Raw genomic sequence first — 19,234 nt, 5'->3', positions numbered from 1 at the left:
TGTCCGATATCAACTTGGGAAATTGGAATCGATCTCGTCGGTCTCTGGCTTCCTGTCTTTCCACGCCAGACCGCCGCCTAACGTGCATGACTCCCCATTTCCCATAAAATAAAAGGCTTGTGTGAGCACGTCACGCATTTGGGTCCCGATCCTGTTCTGATTCTTGACAGTAATAAGCCGTATGGTAGAGCGCAAAATATTTTTCAATACATGTGATATTTGCAAGATCACTGTTTTGAATCTCTTGTTAACTGCCAAAAAGCAACTTTTTACATGTCTATTGATTGGTCAGAGAAGGTAGTGTCATTTTACCAAAGTAAATATATTCAACTTGCTCAAAAGTGAATTAGATAAAAGGTGCAAATACTCCGTGCTTTACTGTTCTATTACATTCCCCCCAAAAATGAGATTTTAGCGACGTATGCCAGGAGGGGGACATTTTGGGGCAGAACAACATCAACAATTTGAAATGATCAACACAGGCCTAGAGCACCCTCTTGCAGTTTAGTGTGGGAATAACATGGGAAATGATATTCATCAATGTGTTAATAATCGCTAACATAAGTCTCACCAGGGTATAACTTGCACCCTGGCTAAACTGTGAAGAAAATCTGCGATTTATAGCCCGGAAAATACAGTATTATTATAAATTCATTGACGTAAGCACTTCCAGAGGAACCCAGATATTCTTTTTTACCTTTGTCGCACTTTTCAAGCCTCAAAATCAGCCGAGCAGAAGTGAACGTCCATAACTGGCATTTTACAAGCATGCATCAAGAAGTCACTTAGCATGCAGTGCAAAAGTTTGTCACGCTGCGGGAATGATCGAAGGCCACTCCGGCGACGGCCGACCGTCGCTGTGCGTGACAATGTGACGTGCGGTGATGTTTTTATGACAAAGATTACAAACATACAGATCCAAAGTCGGCTGAGAGAGGGCGCGTAGTGGAGGAGCGCGACAAGGCAGAATGGCGGTCGCCGTGGCTCAAGGTGCGCTTGCGTTGCCGCACCAAAGCCTTTTGGTGCCTCTTCATTCTCTCCAACTGCTCGTCGGCGCTCATCCTTCCCCGCTGAGGCGCCGCCTCCGCAGAGTAGAGACGCTCCAAGGCACTTTTCGATCGTTCCTCAGGTGAGGACAAAAACAAAACAAAAAACGTGACGATTAACACCCCAGTGAATTGTCTATTTGGTAGGTAGGATTATCCTAATAGTCAACGAGTCACCGACTATTGAAACCATTACTTGGAAAAAACAAAAAATTGCTGTTTCTTAAATTTAATCTTAAGTCGATTAAATCAAGGGGAAAATTATAACAGAAGGACATTTCTTACAGGGACAGATGCACATTTCAACGAACATACTGCAGATTTGTACAAAAATACAAATCTAAAACCAATTCGGCGCAGTGCTCGGTCAGTAGAGACCTAAATCCATAAATCTGGGCCAAATTCAAGCAATTGTTAAGTACTTTCAATGCATTATTTATTTCTCTAGTCTCACTAAAAGATAAATCTGGTGTGAATCATATATTTTGCAGATCCACACATATATCTGCGATTTTCAATCTGGCGTGTACATTTATCAAGACCGATGATTTTTAGAGCTTAAGTAAATTGCGAATATATTTGTGGATCCGAACAATATGTGCGTAGATATATTTGAGACAAATCTATCCTCATTTAGTTGATGGGTAAAATGACAGTAATACATAACTTACATTTTCAGTTGCAGGAAATTCTTCCCATTACAATTTACCACTGGGTGGCCCATGCATGGCCCATGTCCATAAGTGACATTTGATCCTCGCACTACTACAAATTTCATAGTGCCCTGTTTAGGTGTCGCGACCCATCGAGGGCGTTAACGCTTCAAATATAAATTGCCAAAAACTAAATCAGCTGCCATTAATCACGAGGGAAGGGACACCAAAGCAAATTGGAGCTAGTCAAGTCAGCGTCATTTTTAAGCAGACTTATTGAGATACATGGCAACAATTCAAAGCATTTCCAAGCACCTTACCCTAAATTATAGCACTTTTCAATTTATGAAAACATAACAATAGAATTCAAGTATTTTCAAGGATGTCAAGCACCCGTATGAACCCTGATAAACTTCTGTCCATTTTTAGGGACAGATAAATAAATAATAAATTGTATATCCCTAAAAAGACAACAGGCTCATTAATAAGACATGTATTATGTGCATCTTGTGAAGTACATTCAGTGATCAACTGCAAAGTCTGTTACAGACGATCTTAACGATTCTCAAAAAACAGTTTTAACAACTGAGGTTTTTAATGTTTTAACGACTGACATTTCTCCTTAACACTGCACATTCAAATATGATCAGTATCACGCTCATGATCTCTTTTACAGAGAAATAAACACACATAAAATGTACAGTCATGTCATCAAAACTGTATTGCTTAGAAGTTACTTGAATCTTACTGAGGTGAGTCAGACTCTTTTTTATTACTCTTTAAATGTTCATGCGTCACTGATCAACCGCCATCACACGTCTTCCTTGCAAACTTTGCAAGTAGTCTTTTGATTCAACATATCCAGGCTGAAATGCTCCCAAACCTTAGAAGATTTGGTATGCGTACTTAATGTTGAGACCTCCATTTCTGTATGTTTGTGTTATTGCTGCAGACAGAGACGCTATTGCACATGCGCGACTCTCAGCAGAGATTATAATCATGTAGAGATGCCTCACTCTGTTGGAAAAACAGGTCTGGCGACAATAGTCGACAATGAATTCCAAGGTGGGCAGCACGGCAGCGCAGTGGTTAGCGTGTGTGCGGCACAGTTTTAAGGTCATGAGATCCAACACTCCGGTCTCCTCCCACATTCCAAAAACAATTATGTCAGGTTAATTGGCCGGTTTAAATTGTCCCTAGGAATGAATGGGCCAGTGAGTTGTCTCGCTCTGTGTGCCCTGCGACTGGCTGGCAACCAGTTCAGGGTGGCCCCTGCCCACTGCCCAAAGATATCTGGCATGGGCTCCAGCACCCCCGCGACCCTACTGAGGATAAGCGGTGCAGATAATGGATGGACGAATGGAATTCCATTGTCGACTTTTTCTATTGTTTACTTTTGTTGACAACATCAACTAATTGTTGCAGGCCTACTATTCGGTTCACTTGGTCTCACCTGCACGCCGTGAATTGAGGTCGCCCTCCGTAGGGTGACGTAAGACGAAATACTCGAAGAGTGATTCAGTCTGAGGGAGGATACGGCTGCTCCTTGGGGAAAAGCATTCCCAATGTTAGCCTATCTTCTAGTTGATGCTTGGCACATTCCATGTGAGGTAAACGTAAGCATACCTCTGCTCGGTAAAGTCTGATAACCGGCGCCGATTCCAGATGTCCCGCCATTGGTGCTAGATCCATCTAACAAACCCACAAGCTCTGGTTCACTCAGGAAAGGCCTGAGCTCTGCCTGTTACAAGCACAGAGCATTTGGCATGAAACAATTATGTTACAATTGGCAAAATTGAAAACATTAAACAGACTATGAAATTGTCCAGGGACATTTTTTCTGGTCTCATTATATTCAAATAATTAAAGAAGGGGTCACCTAACTACGTCTGTCCGCTGGATTTCCTCGAAGCATGCAATAAAACACTTTAGAACTAGTCCTATTGCATGAGGTGTTTAAATGCAAATGTTCAAATTTAGTGTGTAAAAAAGGGAGATTTTACTTGGCTATTACACTCAATTTAAGTTTTTATTTGTCAATAAACATAATTGTTTGTATATTTTCTGTGTTTTCAAAACCGCCTGGATAAAATGCCCCCCTTAAATAGACAATGAAATACAACTTGTGCAGGCAAATGCAGACAAGAAAATGTGGATTTTCTCATATATTTTCCTCACGTATTGCCGATGGATCGGATTCAAGCCTTTCAATGGGCATATACAAAAAATGAAATACATCAATCAGCTGTTTTCCCCCCTGTGGCCCAACCCCTGTGCAATTTTTTTCAAACAATTGCGGCCCACGATTCAAAAGTTTGCTGTTCCTTGAATTAAAGGGACATGGTGTATTATTCTGTGGCTTCTTCATTCATTAAAAAACAATATTGATTTGATTTACAGTATAGGCAAAAATACATGAACTATCATACACTCGTGCATTTTTAATTTACTCATAGGTAATTACAAATATTTGAAAATGTGAAAAATAATCAGAGTGAAAAAATATTCTTGAATTATTTGAATGATTGTATTATTTCACAGAATAATTGGAAATTGTTTTAGTTATATTAACTAACATTTTTTTAATCAGCAAAATTTCTTGACACCTGCCAAGAGATTTTCAAATGTTTTAAGTAACCTGTCGTATGAGATTAAAAATAACCAAAAAGTTTATAGATCACCTTTAAAAGTATTTTGTTTTAAATTTGAAAAATAATCAAAAATACATAAACTATCATACATGTAAATTTGTTTACACTCGTTAGTGGAGAAATTATTACTCATTCTACATAAAATGAGGCTCAAATACAAAAAAACCTTTTGAAAAGAAAAATAGTGCAGTTTGGTCTCTTTGAGCCTCAATGGTTTGTATTATTCTGTGTGCTTTGCAGCAGTCTTCTTTGTTGCACAGCACAATACAGCGGCATCTCGTGTTTAAATATTACACATTGTTTGTTTAGGTGAGGAATTGTCATAATCGAATGGCCAAAAGCTCCAAAACAATGATTTAGCCAGGTATATCTCTTTTATATAAAATGTCTAGTAAAAAAGATTTCTTTTTTGCTGCAGGTGTGTACAAAACTATTTTTTTTTTCCAAAAAACAATTGTTTGTACTTAAGATATGATTTTAAAGTTCTGTTGGTAGTCTACAAAATCATGACCTGCTCCCTCATATCTTTCAGATTCAATTTCCCCCTATGTCCCGGTCCGGAGCATTCGTTCTGAAAATGCTGGTCTACTAGTGATCCTTAGAGCCAAGAAGAGATCCGCAGGTTTGAGAGCGTTCTCCATCCGGGCCCTGGTGCTGTGGAATGCTCTTCCCCCTGAGATTCGATATGCAACCTCAGTGGAAATGTTTAAATCCAATCTCAAAACACACTTTTATTCTACAGCATATGAATAACCTTTATGTTATGTTGACAATATCAGAATATTATTAGTTATTGCGACATCCATTGCACCCAGGTCATCCTGAAAGGGGGATTACCTCATGTGCAGTCAAGGTTTCTTCATTTTCCTCATTTTGAAGTTTTTTAGTTTTTCCTTGCCCTCATGTAGGTTTTAGATCAGGGGATGGTGTCATAATAGTTTGCAATACTCGGTTGTCTGTGCAGCCCTTTGAGACTTTTTGTGATTAAGGACAATACAAATAAAAATGACTTGACTTTATTTAAAAGGACACTGTGTCATATTTGACCAATAACTGCAACCTAAAATGGATGCCGCAAAGCACAAGGAAAAATACAACAGAGACACAAAGTGAACATTACCCATTCTTACACGACGTTTTTGTTTTTTTGGGGTATCGTTAGCAGCAATATGGCAGACAATCATGTCATCTCCCTCTAAGGTGAGCTTCATGTTATGTAAGATAAATGCAAATGTATTGACCAACAAGTATTTTAAAAATACACTTTCATTCTTTGTGTATTTTTGCTTATTATTCAAATCAAACCTTTTCTTTCTAGTGAAATAAGTTTGGGGATATCATCTCAACAATGAACCCATGTAGCATGCTACCCAGTCGCCTACAATGATTACTGTACCCTAATATCTCCGTTTTGGCCCGTCTCTCTGTCTCTCTTCCGTTCATCCGACTGTCGTTTAAGGCCACGCACTGAGGTGTGTCGGATGACTGTTGTCTCCTTGGGCAGGGGGGGCACAGCTGGGGGATGCTCTTCAGGACTGTAGACCTGAGGTAGAGGAGGTCTGGGAGGCACGTCCTCCTCAGCCTGCACACACCAGACCAAAAGTAAGACATGGTCCTTCTAGTATAGAGGACAAAGAATGATATGAATATGATGAACATAGGACATGGGTCGGCAACCCAACATTTTGAAAGCGCAGGGGCAGGTCGCTGAGGTCTGTTTGTGTGTGTGCGTGTGAGTTAGATGGGCGTGACTGTTTGGCAACTGTGATAGGCGGGTGATTGCTGTCAGTAAAACAGCTAGGCAGGCGCACAAGTCCACCCAAAACAAACTGAAAAACACGGCGACGGCTAATATTTTAGCAAAAGAAATTCAGCAATTAAATTGGACTCTGCAGAAAATCAGAAGTGTTAAGAAATGCTGATAACCAACAGGTGCTCCGTGGATCTTTATCAGGTCCATGAAGAAAATAAGGTGCCGCCAGGAGAGAAAGCAGTCTTGGTGCTGCCGGTCCAGCCTACTGCGGCTGAGCTATGTAACAACTCTAACAACCCACCCCTGTTCAGACTTTATATCACCAACGCCAGATGCATTACACATAAAACAGATCACGCGGAGCTACAACTCATGAAAAACCGCTTTGTTTGTGATGGACACCTAGCTCAAGCAAAGTATCCACTACCTGGCCACTATATACATTGCTTTCTTACACTAAAATGGAAAGCCTGCTAATTTCGTTGTTCTATCGTATAATTACAATGAGGACTTTTTAATCAACTGCAATTCTCTGTTCTGTTTTTATTTGTAGTCATAGTTTTTAATAGGTGACAGTTCTAAATATTAGTAGAAATATCTAATAAATAAATACTTTGCAGGTTTTGACTATCACAGGCCTTTTTCTTGAATGCAACCCCTGCGAAAAACAGGAGCTTACTTTTTTTTTAATAACTTTTCGTTTCTTACACAAATTTTGACAGAGGTTTGATTCCACCATCATACATCAACACAAACACAAAACATATACACTTGACACACCCATAAATAAAATAGGGAACAACAGAAAAAAAAACAAATGTTAATACACTACAATCAATAAAATAAAAATTGGGGGGAGGTGTTTAGACATCAAGTAAAATTTGTGTGATAGGCTTCAATCTTTTCTCGAATTGATCAAGTTTCAGTTGAAGTCTTGCAGTCATTTTTTTCCATAATGTACATTTGCTTTAATTTGTCTCTCCATTGTTTTATGTCAGGGGGTTGTGGTTTCAGCCAGGACACTGTGATTATTTTCTTTGCTACCAGAAGCATAACCTTTAGTATGTCTGTTGACCAGACAGTAATTCTTCTGGCAAAATTCCTACTACGTGGGCATTGGGTCCAACCGCAACTCCCAGCCAATAATTAATTTGATTTCTGTCTGGATACGTCTCCAAAAATTTAATATTACAGGGCAATTCCAGTAAATATGCCTAAAGTCTCCGACCCCCCCACAGTTACGCCAACATAGATTTGAGGTAATTTTATATTTTGAAGTGATAGAGGGTGTATAGAAGAATCGCATATTCACTTTCCATTCAAATTCCCTCCATGTCGGGCTGTTGGTTATTTTGTGTACCTCTTTCAATGTTTTTTCCCATTCGTTGTCTTTTATCACTACATTAGTTTCTTGTTCCCCTTTTTCCTTAACCACCATGTCATTATTACTGAGATCCATTCTCAGAGCTTTATATAGTTTTGATATAACCCCCTTAATTGATTGTCTTTTTGGATATGATATTAATAATTCCTCAACTTTAGTTGGTTCCTTACATATTTTCCCCCATTCATCATGTTTCTGGGGGTAATGCCTTAGTTGCAAATATTTGTAAAAATCATTTCTAGGTAGGTCAAATTCTTGTTGGAGTTGTTCGAATGATTTCATTGCCTGTCCTTCGAATACTTGGGTAATCAACATCAATCCTTTTTGGGCCCATTTTTCAAATCCTACCTCCATAACCCCAGGTTTAAAGTCTGGGTTTTTTGCTATTTTTGTAGCCCTATTCACAGATCTTGATATTTTTATTTTTTTTTGTATTGTTGACCAAGTTTTAATAGTTCCCTTAATCCATTCATTCTAGATTTTTAATTTCTTCCGCCTCGTGACTGATATGTATGGTAACGATTCCACAAGCATATTTGGACAAGATCGCTGCTCCATGTCCACCCATATCGTATCTTTGTCTGTAGTAATCCACAAAATAAGTGTTTTATTTTGAGCTGCCCAATAGTAATATTTAATATTGGTTAGGTCTAGGCCCCCTTTTTCTTTAGAAGCTAACAGGGTTTTGTATTTTATTCTAGGTTTCTTGTTTTGCCACAGGAATTTTGTTATCAATTTATTTAACATTTTAAATGTGGATGCCGGGATAAAACAAATATTTATCCTAAGCTTGAAACTCACTTCTACTTTATAGCATATGAATAACCTACTCTTATCGTCGGCTCCAGAGCAGGGGAATGTATAATAATAATCTGAAAAATAGTCTGTGTAATATAGTGTAATAACCTGTGAAGCCCTTTGAGACTCTTTGTGATTTAGGGCTATACAAAAATAAAATGACTTGACTTGACTTAAACAGTCCCCTTAAACAGCCGGACTCCTCTTTTGATATCGAAGCTTACCCATATGTGCCCAGCATTGATGGTTGGGGATTGGGGTGCCGGTTGGTTGTGCCCGGAGTTTAGGGCGAGGTTTGTGTCATTGCGGCTGCCAGGACTGAGGTGGGGGCTGTGCTGCTCCACAGCAGGCGGACTTCCAGATATCGAAGGCACTGATGACACTGACACAGAAGGCACAAATTTCCTCTCTAGGGAGGATTAGATTTCAAGTGAGCGCCTACTTCATCTATTATCTACTACAGTGGTTCCTCTTTATACAAGCTCCTCTAAACAATACAGATTTTTGGTAAACGAGTTTTATTTGTTTTTTAAAAGAAAAAAACTACCTTGCTATATCAAGGAAAATCAAATTCACGAACAGTCCCAGAGGTTACCACAAGGGAACATTCGAGACCGCTCACAGCTGATGACCGCTTACCACCAGCGTCAGTCATCTCATCAAATTTGCACTACCCGGCCTTCTTTTAAAAGTTCGGCCTTCTTTAAAAAAAGAACGTTTCCTGCATAAAAAATGGAATACAGTGTATACAATGTGAACTCATCCCCAAAAAAGTAAAAAATACGGGGAAAACAAATATGGTGACAAGTATGTGTTTTTTGTGACTACTTTTTGCTACACCCCCATTATGGTTTTCATAATAAATTCACATTTTGTTAATATCATCTTATTTATTTTATTACTATATTTCTATGTTTAATTACTATTTCAATGTGTTAAAGTGATCAGGAATATTTGTTTTAAAGCTGTTCACTTGAATGCTTCTTGGAGGATGGGAGTGGACCAATTACCGTATTTCACATGTCTGCAGCGATTTCATTATAATGTTAAATGGAACATCACAGTTCTCAATTTTGTTACCAGGGGTTTAGCAACTAATGGCTATATTTTGAGTTCTTTGAGGGGATAATTGAATTTACACTACTATTGAAGTTTTACACAGACTACCTTTCATTGTGTCAAACAAATGTCTTTCCAGTGTTGTTCAATTAAACATACGATGACGTCTCTGCAGAAGTTTCAGGGGTGTACTCACTTTGTGACATACTGTAGTTTTTAATTATTTCATATCGGAAAAAATGTGCTCTTTACATGAGCAATTTGAGCTACTAGTCCTATCCTGGAACAAATTAAATTCATATGAAGAGCTACCACTGTATTTGGAAAGAAAACTGGGCGTAGGTCTTTTTGCACCTCACCTGGATTGGTCACAGAGGAGATAGTGACTTTGTAGTTATCTTTATTGCTGCTTAGACCTGCGATAACATCCTCGACCCTCCAAAGCTCCTTTCTCATCTGGACTTTCTCTTGCTGCCCATACATTAAAAAAGGACATTTACCGTTAATTCTCCTATAGAATACGATGTAAATGTATATGTACTGCATTCATATAGTGCTTTTCAAGTCAATGAAGACCTCCCAAACCGCTTTACAATGTGCTTCACACTTACCCATTCACACACCAACAGCGGCCATGCACCCATGCAAGGCGCCGACCTGCTTATTGCGGGCATTAGGGATTCAATGTCTTGCCCAAGGCCAGTTCAACATATAACTCGGAAGAGCCGGGAATCAGTCCAAGACAAGCGCTCTACCTCCTGAGCTACTGCCGCCCTAAATCTTCCTTATGCCCGAACAAGAGGTTCGTACACCTTTTTCACGGCCAAATTTAAGCCCCTTTTTAAGACTTTTAAAGGCAAATTTCCAATTTCTCCAGTACCATTAAAAGAAAAAAATCCTGTGTGAATCATATATTACACTTTCCATTTGCATAGGTTATTTTTATCGAAACAAATGATTTTCAGATCTCGAGTAACTCGCATATATTTTTGGTTTTGAGATCAATCTATCCTCATTTAGTTGATGGTTAAAGTTGACAGTAATATGTAGCTTACATTTTCAGTTGCCGGAAGTTATTCCCATTATAATTTACCACTGGGAAACGCTACCTTAATTTTTTTGCATAGCTCATAATACATGTATGTCGTCGATTCTTAATCCTTGCACTAATGCACATAACATAGTTCCCTATTTAGGTGTAGCAACAGCAGTATTCTTGGGTGCAACCCATAGGGAGCGATGACACTTGATAGTACATTGCTATAAACAAATGCCAGGTGCCGTTAATCACAAGGGAAGAAGGAATGCAACAGCAGAGCAAAGCCACCAGAAAGCAGTGTCGGTATAATTTAGTCAACAACTTCAACCACTTTACCCAAAATTCAAGCAGTTTTCAATCCTTGGAAACACAACATTAAAATTCAAGCGTTTTTAAGGATTTCAAGCACACGGACAAACCCTGCGCAACAAACCTGAGAAAGGTCAGTGCGAGTCATGTGTCCTTGCAGGGCGGCTTTGAGCCAGTCGACATCTTTCTCCAGTGTTATGTACTCTTTCCATGCATTTTCCATTTCCTGCAAAATAAACTACATCTTAAGTCTGTTTAATGCATTTCTTTAATTCAGTTCAAACTTGTGAGACAAAATATGTTCCCCACAGTGGAGACTTGGGATATTTCTGCCCTGATGTGCACCACGTCCTCCTGTAGTAATTTTTGCTGATAGGCAATTTTCTCCATGTGTGCTGGCTGATCTCTGTACTGCTCCATCTGCTGGTGGGACACATCCAATACTGACTCCAGCTTGTCCTGGGGACAAACATAGACACACATTCAGTAAAGGGTGTGGGAGTGGACATGCAATCAACTGAATTATTAAATGTAGTCCACCAAGCAATTTCTCAGTTGGTTAATTTACTGTACTGTACATAGTACGTTGAAGAGGCAATGGGCATTAATTGGTGCCTCTTAGTAGTATAACAAAAATTTAATTAAAGAAAAACGATATGGATTTAAATAATAATAATACTCCAAAATAAATTAACTATCACATAAAGGTGCCAATAAAATACTCATTCATTCATTCATTCATCCATCCGTTATCTGCACCGCTTATCCTCAGTAGGGTCGCGGGGGGTGCTGGAGCCAATCCCAGCCATCTCCGGGCAGTGGGCAGGGGACACCCTGAACTGGTTGCCAGCCAGTCGCAGGGCACACAGGGACAGAAAACTCACTTGCTCATTTATATAGGGACAATTTGGGCCGGCCAATTAACCTGACATACATGTTTTTGGAATGTGGGAGGAAACCCGAGTGCCCGAGGGAAACCCACGCAGGCACAAGGAGAACATGCAAACTCCAGATTCCTTATATCTGAACTGGTTGCCAGCCAGTTGCAGGGCACACAGAGACAGACAATTTGCTCGCTCATTCACACCTAGGGACAATTTGGACCGGCCAATTAACCTGAAATGCATGTTTTTGGAATGTGGGAGGAAACCGGAGTGCCCGGAGTAAACCCACGCAAGCACGGGTAGAACATGCAAACTCCGCACAGGAAGGTTGGTAGCTGGATTTGAACCAATGACATCAGTGGTAAAATACTCAGAGGTTGAGAAATTAGCATATATTTTCCATAACATGAGCCTCACCTAAAGAGCTGAAGAAATGTTCTGCAATTTTGCTGCTACGGGTACCCAAAAACTTTAAAAAGCTGGTCAAAAAATGAAGTAAAATGGTGTGATTTGGTCACTTTAAGTCTCTGTCTTCCTTGTGCTTGTCCCTTTAAAGTCTGTTATTGGTGCAGGCATATGGTGTCCTCCTTCCAAAAAAAAACAACAGCAAAAACTAGCTCAAACCCAGCCAAAAGGTTAACAACTGCCCACAGGGGCCCCAATTGGCGGTAAAGCAACACCTACAGTAGGTCCAAACAAACCTCCTCAATTCCAACATAGCTCTTTACACCAACATTTTGCCAGATGATAGAAAAGCCCTACTTTTTTTCAAAATGAAGCTCCATAACTCACTTCAACATATATTATTGAACTGTTTTTTTTTTAAAATGTTTTTGACAGCTTGTTACAAGTGACAAGATGTTTTATGCGGAAAACCAATCAATGTTCCTAATCAAAACTACAAGGTCAAATATTGTTAAAATGCAGTTTGGGTCATGGTCTGCAAGGCATTTTCTGCTGGCCCAGAAAATATATGTATCGTTTAATCTTAAATATATTTTGTCCATGAGTACTTATCAAATAATTGTCGTCAGCTTCCGTCCTTTTCTTCTTGCTAGTTGTGATGCTTCAAGATGTGTGCTTTCATAACTAATCATTTAACCAAACAAATTTCAGCCATTTGTTTTTGCTAGGATCAGAAGTCTACCAAGAGGCCTTCACAAAGAATTCTGAAAGCCGTGTACGGTAACATCAGTCTCCCAAAAAGCTGTTTAACCAATCAGATTCCGAGTTGGCTTCTGAGCGCCTGTTAGTGAGCTTTGGGTAACGTCACTGGTTTCACAAACTGTCATTGGCTAGGGGGCAAAAATTTTAAAAAAGCAATCACGATTACAGCTGTTAAACTTGAAGATATCTAAGTGTTCAAGGAAATGAATTGTTGAGTTGATTTATTCGCAAAAGGTCCTACAACTCAGAAGCAAGCAAGCCTTTCGCAAGTGTGAAAAGGTTTGTCTGCCACTTTCAGCCTAGATGCTTAAGTCCGAGCCCAAGCAGTCTTGTTCGATTTTGATTTTGTGACAACAGACAGGCTTTACGTTTTGCGTTTCAGCGCGGGGCCCTTGACATGGCACAACCCCCTTACCGGCCGCATTATCGGCTCCGTGAGCACACCACGCCCAGTGGAAGCTGTGTCCACCGCCATCTGACCCAGAAAACTGGGCGTGCGGCAGGGCCCGGCCTAAATCGACCCTCCTCTGCGCACCTCCTCACAAATAGAATTGGACATTTCACTTCCAAGAGCCGGCTCATAGTGACTGATTGTTTGCAAACGACACATCACTAATTCAGATTCGAGTTAAGGACCTGGTATAAAATGCTCGACCCAGCACTTGAATATAAAAAAAAAACTTAAATATAACCTTGTCTTCTTTCAATGTTCGTATCCTAGCTTCTAGATCCTGGAGAATCTTGTCTTGCTCACATAGTCGGCTTAATTTCACCTAGAGAGACAAAAAGGATTATAACAAAATATGAAAATAATGCATGGAAGCGGGTATGAAAAAAAATTAAATTAAAATTAAATTAAAGTTCAGCAAGTTGACTTAGTACACTTTTTATTTTGAGTAAGATGAAATGATTTTTTTCTTCTGTGTGAATAACTCAAGTTTATGTATTTAAAATGTCAAGAATATGTTCTTCCAAGTCTTGGGTAGCAAAAAAAAAAAAAAAAAAAAACATCTTAACTGTAGTAAGAGCTATTATGAGCAATTGGAATAAAAATCCATATAATTTCTAATTCCCTTAAAGTTTAAAGTGTGTTTATTGGGAATGTCAGATGTGTTTTCAGAGAAATGGGTTATGTGTTTATGAAAACAACATAAGCTTGCCAAGCTCACAGTGGTTCCCACACTGTGTATTTTTCTCTCATCTACTTATGATTCTGTTCAATTAATTATTAAGCTGTTATTATTTTGCTGAGGCCGTACATTGTTGTTTATAATTGCATGAAATATTCATCGTTCAGACAAATTTCTTATAAATTGTTAAAGTGGAACAATGCTAATGATGAAAAGCCAGGACATCCATCCTATTTACCTCCATTCTGCGCCGAACAAAGAGCGTGTGAAGCTGCGGCGGGCAAATCAAACTGAAAAATTTAACAGCTCCAAATTCAAAAGTCCCATTACATGTATTTTTCCCTTTAAATTGCAGCAAGGAAAATAAAAGCCGTGGTCGATACGCTCAGGCCCACACTGCGCAGTCTGCTTTGGAGTCCCGACTGTGTTGCAGTGTACTTACGCTCCCTTGCCTCCGCTCTCTGTTTAACATAACTTAACACACAAGTTGCACCCCTACCACGTCCTTGTGTGCATGTGTGTGTGTGTCTGTGTGTCTTCAGACGTCACCAACAACTTACATCGGCATCACTTTCAGCTATTTTCACCGGCTTCTGTGTTTCTTTTCTGAAGCTTTCCCGTCCAGTAACCTGATATGGCCCGTAGACGCCAACAAAACAGAATATTTAACACCATTATGACCACACAGTTCGGTGCTCTCCGGTTTGCACATAAATATTTGATACAAGCTTAACAAACAACAAACAGTGCGGTTGCAAGACAAGTCAAGTCAGATGGATTTAGAGAAGATCAAATAATGATGTGGGTGGGAGGCGGAATTATAGAAGCAGAACTCGTCCGAGCTGGAAAAACAAAAGTTAGTTGATAAAGTTGGCCATAATCAAATCATACCAAACCTTCTTCAGTTGTGATAAGAATTGAATCGTTAGTGTAATGCAAATGTGACTGACTTTTTTAGGATAAAAGAAAAATATCAATTGAAGACAACTAAATAGTTCAAGGAAAAACAAAGACCTGTCATGATGACTGATTAATTTCACCTGTGCCCGCTCGTTTGGCGCCAGCCGCTGCTGGCTTCCTGAATGGTTCCCCGTCCTACTTAAGCTCCGTCCTTTCACTCGCCTGTTGTCAGTCCGACAGCAAACCTCTGTTTTAACAAGGCAAGCCTTTTCGACTCTGACTCCCATCCGTCCCGTTTTTTCAGCTGTTTCCACCAGTCCGTTCTGATTTCCTCGTTTGTCTCCGGCTACGACCCGTTTTATGACCCCGACCACATTTTATATCTCCCGTCCAACGACTCGTTTTTTTGACCCCGACCACGTCTGATCTACCGTCCCGTCTAACGACCTGTTTTTCCGTCTACTACGCTACGACCTCCCGCTCCGGAAGATCCACTTCCGCATTCGGAACACTTTCCAATACCGTGAGCGGCTTGCTGCCGCGTCCAGTGAGCACCGGACCGCAGTCGCTGCTTTTCCTCTATATCACAATAAAACTTGTGACTAACGTTACGCTTCTCGGTCCTACTTCCATTCTGGTCGTGACAAGACCATGAAATTAGGTCAGGGCTTAAAAAGGTGAGACAGGTTTGGCGTAAATACTGTATTTATATACGTGTAATGACTACTGACTACTTTCAGCTCAAAATAAGCATTGAAAGTGACAAACGTTGAGTGCATCCGGCCATGATTCAAAAAATTCACTCCCTACCATGAACACAATACCAAAATAAAATGTCAAATGTATTCTTTTAATGTTTGATTCATAATCAGTTATCCAAAGAGTTGTTTCCCTTGTGGTGCTTTTCTGTGTTTATTTATATCCTTCAGGCCGACTGTCTGTTTTCTTCATTCTCTAACATTTGTTTTTGGTACTATGAATAAAAATAGTGTGATAATGAGATGAAATCTAACACGTGTTAGACAAGAATAAATGTAGTACTCCTGACTGCACGAACTACACTGATTTTAATTCAAAAGCACCACCTGAAATGCCCGATTCACTCCGAGAAATCTCACATTTGTCTCCCCCCACACCTCAAAAAGTTTCTCCGGGGATTTATCCAATTCATGAGAGTCATCCTTTATGACATGGTAACAATGCTGTCTGTTGGGCATCCTGGGATGCTCAGTGTCAAATCTTTCAAGATAACAGCAAGAATACAAGCCCTACATTAGTACAAGATAAATTCCAATTGTATAAAAGTTGTGTTCGACCTGTGCCATTGGACCTTGTCTATTATGCCATATTGCCCAATTTTGTCATTGTAAAAAATGATTCAATTTTTCAGTAGATTTGCTTTCTTCTAGTGATCTGCCGAGAAACTGTAACATTCCTCAATAGCTGTAGGTGGCAGTAGATTACTATTGCTTACTACTTTTATTAACCATTTATCTGCAAACGACATAGCAGAGGAAATTATATTTAATAACGTATTTTGTTTAATGAAATAGTTTAAGATTGCACTGCTAAAAAAGGTTTTGAAATTTCTAAATAGCTCTTTACGAGTGATGGGTCGAATAACTGCAAGTTTTGTTTTTTGTGATGAGCAGTCAGGTGAGGCAGGGGAGACTGTGCCTCACCGGTCATAACAGAAATAGAAAATTACAAATGTTTATTATATTATTATATTTATTCAGTGTTATTTATCGTTTAACTTCACAATTTTGGGAAATTTTCTTTTTCAAAATCACTGAATTTACACATTATATTATAAATATTATGACTTATAACTGTGCTGATGGTCTGCAGATGCAGAATGAGGCACGCAATTCTCTCGCCTAATGGCAAAGGGACCAAGAGTTCTAATTTGGCACACAGCTCAACCCCATATAATAGGATTATTAAAAGCATGAGGAGGTCAAGCCATACAGTATTTATTTCTTGTTGCATGGACTTTTTCATGATGGAGTATTGCGTATCAATTGATGCTTCAATTCTAAATGGGCAAAGGACAGTGTGTAAGAATTAAGGACTCCTAGTGGTACCAAAAACGTTCACTCAGTAAAAAAATCAAAAACGTTGATTTGTATACTGACGGGCAGCATGGCGGCCGAATGGTTAGCGCGTCTGCGGCACAGTTCTGAGTTTATAATATTAAATCCAGCTACCAGCCTTCATGTGCAGAGTTTGAACGTTCTCCCCGTGCTTGTGTGGGTTTGCTCCAGGCACTCCGGTTTCCTCCCACATTCCAAAAATATGCATGTCAGGTTAATTAGCTGGTCCACATGTCCCTAGGTGTGAATAAGCGAGTAAATTGTATGTCTCTGTTTGCCCAGTGACTGGCTGGCAACCAGTTCAGGGTGACCCCGGCCCACTGCCCGAGGATAGCTGGGATGGGCTTCAGTACCCCCACAACCCTACTGAGGATAAGTGGTGCATATAATGGATGGATGGATGTATACTGGGCAAAAACACCAGAACTACTATCAATTCATCCATCCATTTTCAGTGCCGCTAATCCTCACTTGGGTCGCGGCGGTGCTGGAGCCCATTCCAGCTGTCTTCAGGCAGCGGGCAGGGAACACCCTGAACTGCTCCAGAACTATTATACCACTATTATTTTTTTTAATCGGAAAAAAATCATAGGTCAAGAAATTCATATTTCTTTTGAATAGTTGAATCCCGACCTAAGGTTGCCGCCATGTTTGGCTGGCAACTTGCTGCTACGCTGTGCTCTGTGGCACTGGTTTTCCATGGCATTACAGAGTACAGTGTCAACTGGTAGTCAAATATTACACACTGGGGCTTTAAGGCAAGATAATGTTCTATTCCACAGTTGATACAATGCTTTCTTGCTCTACCAATCAAATGATGAATATGATGGCGGTTCATTTATTTGTAAATTTGACTCTGCCTCACCAAACACAAACCTCACTGCGCATTCCTGGACTTTTGTAATTATTAATACACAATGTAGTGCCATATAATGATAAAATAATTTTACAAAAATGCCGAACTAAGTGCATACAACAAAGGCACTTATAATAAATATATATATATATATATATATATATATATATATATATATATATATATCATTATAATCTCCATAATAATTATACTATTCTTTTTCATCTGCATCATTTAGGACATGTGATATGAGGTCGCTGGTTCGCGCCTCGGCCGAGTCATACCTAAGACTTATAACATTGGTAAAATGGCGGCGCCCTCTGTTGGCTGCGGCTGCATCGGCTCGCTACAACGGGTCAGGTGTATCGACATTTCGTTCTGTGTACATTGTTACAAAGAATGACAATACAAAGGAAATTATTATTATTATTATTATTATTTGCAGGTCGAGGTTAAGCATATAAAAGGATCTTGATATACTGAAGGAAGTGTGTGCTAAAACACAGTAAGTAGAAAGTGTGCTTTTATTCATTTTGGAGGTCATTGTTAAACATCATGCACTTTAGATACAGATGTGTATCAATCCATTATTTAAATCAAAACCTGCTCATAGGCAATAGTAAGCGGAATATGTATTTTAATTATTTTTGGGATAATAAAAAATAATAATAATAATAATAATAATAATAATTTCCTTGTATTGTCATTCTGTGTAACAATGTACACAGAACGAAATGTCGATTGCACCTGACCCGTTGTAGCGAGCCGATGCAGCCGCAGCCAACAGAGGGCGCCGCCGACCACTTTTTAAGTCTTAGGAATGACTCATATGCAAATTGGTTAGAACAAATCGAGATCAAATTAATATTGCGATTTAATTTTTGTGATGTCATTTTTGTTACAATATTGGCTACACCTAGTTATTGTTGTAGAAAATAGACTTGCATTTGTAGAATAGATTTGCATACATGTAGAAAGAAATGTAGAAAGACTTGCTTACAGTTGTGAGAAAAGTCATGTTGACATCATTTCGGGAAGGTCCTTGGCAGACAGTTGAGTTTCCTTAAGGGCATGGGACCTGCAAGGACTCTCTGAGCAAACTGAGGCGAACAACATGTCCTAATAAGGGTACGACAGCATCTTCCTTGTTGTTGCGTGAGGACCGGGCCGCCTCTTGGGTTGTACTCAATTGAAGCTATAAAAGTGTTGTTATGTCTAAAGTTCTCTGAGTTCTTTGGGATGATGCAATAAAGGACTCCCTCTCATGGCAGCCTCCGTGCATTTGTTGAAACACGTACGAGAAAACTTAATCGATTATCGAACCTGCATTTTCTCCAACATTCAGTGGCGCCCAACGTGTTGATTGGCTCATACTGACTTCTCGTCGTGAACGCTGCCCCGACGAGCGGTTGAGGTAAGGACAGGTTTTTCTTTCCTTATTTCGGTTTGCTTGTCGGGGTAAGTTGAGGTGCATTGGGGCTGTGACGTGAAGGCTAAATTTGAAAAGTC

General features: G+C 39.6%; 1 protein-coding gene across 16 annotated transcripts in view; it reads right to left on the bottom strand.

Moving 5' to 3' along the window:
• The window catches only part of plekha7b (pleckstrin homology domain containing A7b), a 136,629-nt gene that overhangs the window by 17,291 nt on the left and 100,104 nt on the right, over positions 1-19,234 (bottom strand). For 12 of the 16 annotated variants that reach the window (XR_015850309.1, XM_088334352.1, XM_088334356.1 and 9 more), the window contains 10 exons: positions 14,434-14,502; positions 13,436-13,516; positions 11,002-11,151; positions 10,817-10,918; positions 9,704-9,815; positions 8,510-8,694; positions 5,747-5,932; positions 3,326-3,440; positions 3,153-3,244; positions 915-1,124 (listed from right to left, as the gene is read on the bottom strand). Coding sequence is in view for 14 of the 16 variants with exons in the window: in XM_088334352.1 (XP_088190478.1) it covers positions 915-1,124; positions 3,153-3,244; positions 3,326-3,440; positions 5,747-5,932; positions 8,510-8,694; positions 9,704-9,815; positions 10,817-10,918; positions 11,002-11,151; positions 13,436-13,516; positions 14,434-14,502 (1,302 nt within the window). In the remaining 2 variants the exon portion in view is untranslated. Of the gene's footprint in view, positions 1-697; positions 1,125-3,152; positions 3,245-3,325; positions 3,441-5,746; positions 5,933-8,509; positions 8,695-9,703; positions 9,816-10,816; positions 10,919-11,001; positions 11,152-13,435; positions 13,517-14,433; positions 14,503-19,234 lie in introns of all 16 variants that reach the window. The other 4 variants (XR_015850310.1, XM_088334354.1, XM_088334355.1 and 1 more) reach the window with 4 other exon arrangements.

This window comes from Urocampus carinirostris, chromosome 4 (genome assembly GCF_059441175.1).
Source record: "Urocampus carinirostris isolate Australia breed hairy pipefish chromosome 4, RoL_Ucar_1.0, whole genome shotgun sequence".
Taxonomy (NCBI): Eukaryota; Metazoa; Chordata; class Actinopteri; order Syngnathiformes; family Syngnathidae; genus Urocampus; species Urocampus carinirostris.
This window is presented reverse-complemented; position numbering and strand designations above follow the sequence as displayed.